This window comes from Chiloscyllium plagiosum, unplaced genomic scaffold (assembly GCF_037043375.1).
Source record: "Chiloscyllium plagiosum isolate Xiang-an unplaced genomic scaffold, Cpla_swu_hap1 HiC_scaffold_35, whole genome shotgun sequence".
Taxonomy (NCBI): domain Eukaryota; kingdom Metazoa; phylum Chordata; class Chondrichthyes; order Orectolobiformes; family Hemiscylliidae; genus Chiloscyllium; species Chiloscyllium plagiosum.
The window spans coordinates 40,364,742-40,367,337 of NW_028270173.1; the positions used below are offsets into that span (position 1 = coordinate 40,364,742).

The 2,596-nt window shown below is 39.8% G+C and overlaps 1 protein-coding gene across 1 annotated transcript; it reads left to right on the plus strand.

The window, feature by feature from the left end:
* The first annotated feature begins 885 nt into the window (after nt 1–885).
* On the plus strand, nt 886–2,305 carry LOC148140690 (uncharacterized). The gene is made up of 2 exons (XM_087979001.1): nt 886–1,036; nt 1,371–2,305. The coding sequence occupies exons 1-2, from the start codon at nt 886–888 to the stop codon at nt 2,303–2,305; spliced, it is 1,086 nt and encodes a 361-aa protein (XP_087835127.1).
* The last annotated feature ends 291 nt before the right edge of the window (nt 2,306–2,596 follow it).

A 2,596-nucleotide genomic window follows, 5' to 3' on the forward strand; every position in this document is an offset into this window, starting at 1 on the left:
AAGTGAAGTTTCATGAGGTCCAGTGTTTACTAGCTAGATGTGTAGAGAACTGGCTGGGCAACAGGAGACAGAGAGTAGTAGTAGAAAGGAATTTCTCAAAATAGAGAACTGTGCCCATAGTTGTGTTCCACAGGGATTCATGCTGGAACCACTCTTGCTTGTGACACGTTATAAATGATGTGGAGGAAGGTATAGGTGGTCTGATTATCAAGTCTGCAGATGACACTAAGATTGGTGGAGCAGCAGGGAGTGAAGAGGACTGTCAAAGAATGCAGCAGGTTATAGATAGATTGGAGAGTTTAGCAGGGAAATGGCAGATTGAGTTCAATCTGGGCAAATGAGAGGCGATGCATTTTGGGAGATTCAATTGTAGAGTGAGCTGTATGATAAATGGAAAAGCCCTGTGGAAAATTAATGTGCAGAGAGATCTAGGTGTTCAGGTCCATTATACACTGAATGTGGCAACGCAGGTTAATAGTGTGGTCAAAAAGGCATACAGCATGTTTTCCTTCCTTGGACAAGGTATTAAGTACAAGAGTTGACAGGTCTTGATACAGTTGTATATGACTTTGATTTGACCACATTTGGAATAATGCGTATAGTTCTGGTCGCCACATTACCAGAAGGATGTGGATGCTTTGGAGATGGTGGAGAGGAGATGAACCAGGATATTTCCTGGTATGGAGAGTGGTAGATATAAAGAGAGGTTGAGTAGATTAGGATTATTTTCATTAGAAAAACAGAGGTTGAGGGGATCCTGATTGAAGTCTGCAAAATCATGAGAAGTCTAAGCAGGGTGGATAGCAAGAAGCTTTTCCCAGAGTGAGGGACTCAATTACTAGGGGTCATGAGTTCAAGTTGAGAGGGGAATAGTTTAAGGGAAATATGCTTGGGAAGTTCTTTATGCAGTGGGTGGTGATTATCTGGAGTACGTTGCCAGCAGAGGTGGTAGAGGCCGGCACAAAGGCGTCATTTAAGATGTATCTGGACAGATACATGAATGGGCAAGGAACAGAGGGAATCAGACCCTTGGAAAGTAGGCAGCAGGTTGAAATAGAGGATCTGGATCAGCACAGGCTTGGAGGGCTGAAGGGCCTGTTCCTGTGCTGCAATTTGCTTTGTTATTTGTTCTTTCTCCTTTATTCGCTGCAGAATTCTGAGTTCTTGACCTACTCTTGCAGCTGGAGTTTGTATATGGAACCTTGTCATTGTCCTGTCAAGTGCACCATTCCATTCAACACTATTGTATTCTCATTCCTCAGGAAGCTTTGAGTAACAGTATAAGGAATATGCTAATATTCAGAAAAAGATAACTGTAGACTTATGATTTTTTCAACAGTTGGTAATTTTTATCCTTCCTTTCATTGCAGCTAATCTGGTGACAATTGTGATTCTCTCTGGTGGCCATTGTGAGCTGTCCAAATGCATCACGCAATACCTGATAGCAATGGCAGCAGCGGATCTATCTGTGCTGATATTTGATGTGCTTTTCTATGAGATTAAAGATGCTTATTTTACATATTCGTTTCTGAACTACACTCCAATTTGCTGTCTTAACTTGGCCCTACTTTTTATCTCCATTGATTGCTCTGTCTGGTTGACTGTCATTTTCACTTTTGACCCGTTTGTGGCCATTTGTTGTCAGAAGCTACAAACGAAATATTGTACTGGTAAAACTGCAGCTGTGGTAATCGCATTGGTTTGTTCCTTGAGCATTTTAGAAAGCATTCCAATCTACTTTGTATATGAACCTCGGGAAATAATTGATAATGTACCATGGTCCTGTTCGATATCATCACGTTTTTATAGCTTACCCATATGGGTCGCTTTTCTTTGGTTGGAAACCATTTTAACTCCATTTCTTCCATTTCTTTTGATCTTATTGCTTAATGCAATGACCATTCGGCACATTTTACAAGCAAGCAGAGTGAGAAGGGCACTGCGAAGAAATAACAATGGTCAGAATAACAATGATCCTGAGATGCAGAGCAGAAGAAAATCAATTATCTTATTGCTGGCTATTTCTGGTAGTTTTATACGTTTATGGATGGTAACGTTAGTATCATACATATGCGTCCAATTTACAGATACTCAATTTTATAAAGAAAATTATAATGACCCATTTACTATTCTTGAACAATCTGGATACATTCTCAGGACTTTGAGTTGTTGCACAAACACCTTTATTTATGGAGTTTCCCAGAAAAAAATCAGAGATGAACTGAAGAACATGATTAAACATCTCCCTTCTTTAATAATGTCTTTGTTCAAAAGGCTATGTGGCTTTACTAAGTTAACTTATTAAAGGATTTTAATTAAGGAAATTCCTGTCAATTTGCTAACACTAGCTGAATGCATTTGTAGAATTGACAATTAATTTAACATTCATAAGCTCTGTGGACAATAGTTCTAAATGCCTACAACGTCTTTAATGTAGAAATGTTTCCTTTTGGTGGTGAGGGGACCGAGCACAAAAGGCAATGGTCGTGTTAATGGCGAAAAAGGAGCAGGTCAGAGGCTAAATAGGTGGGGATGATATGTAATCCGGTTATTTCCTATTCCAGGCCTTGGATCACTCTGTTATGACATCTGTCCT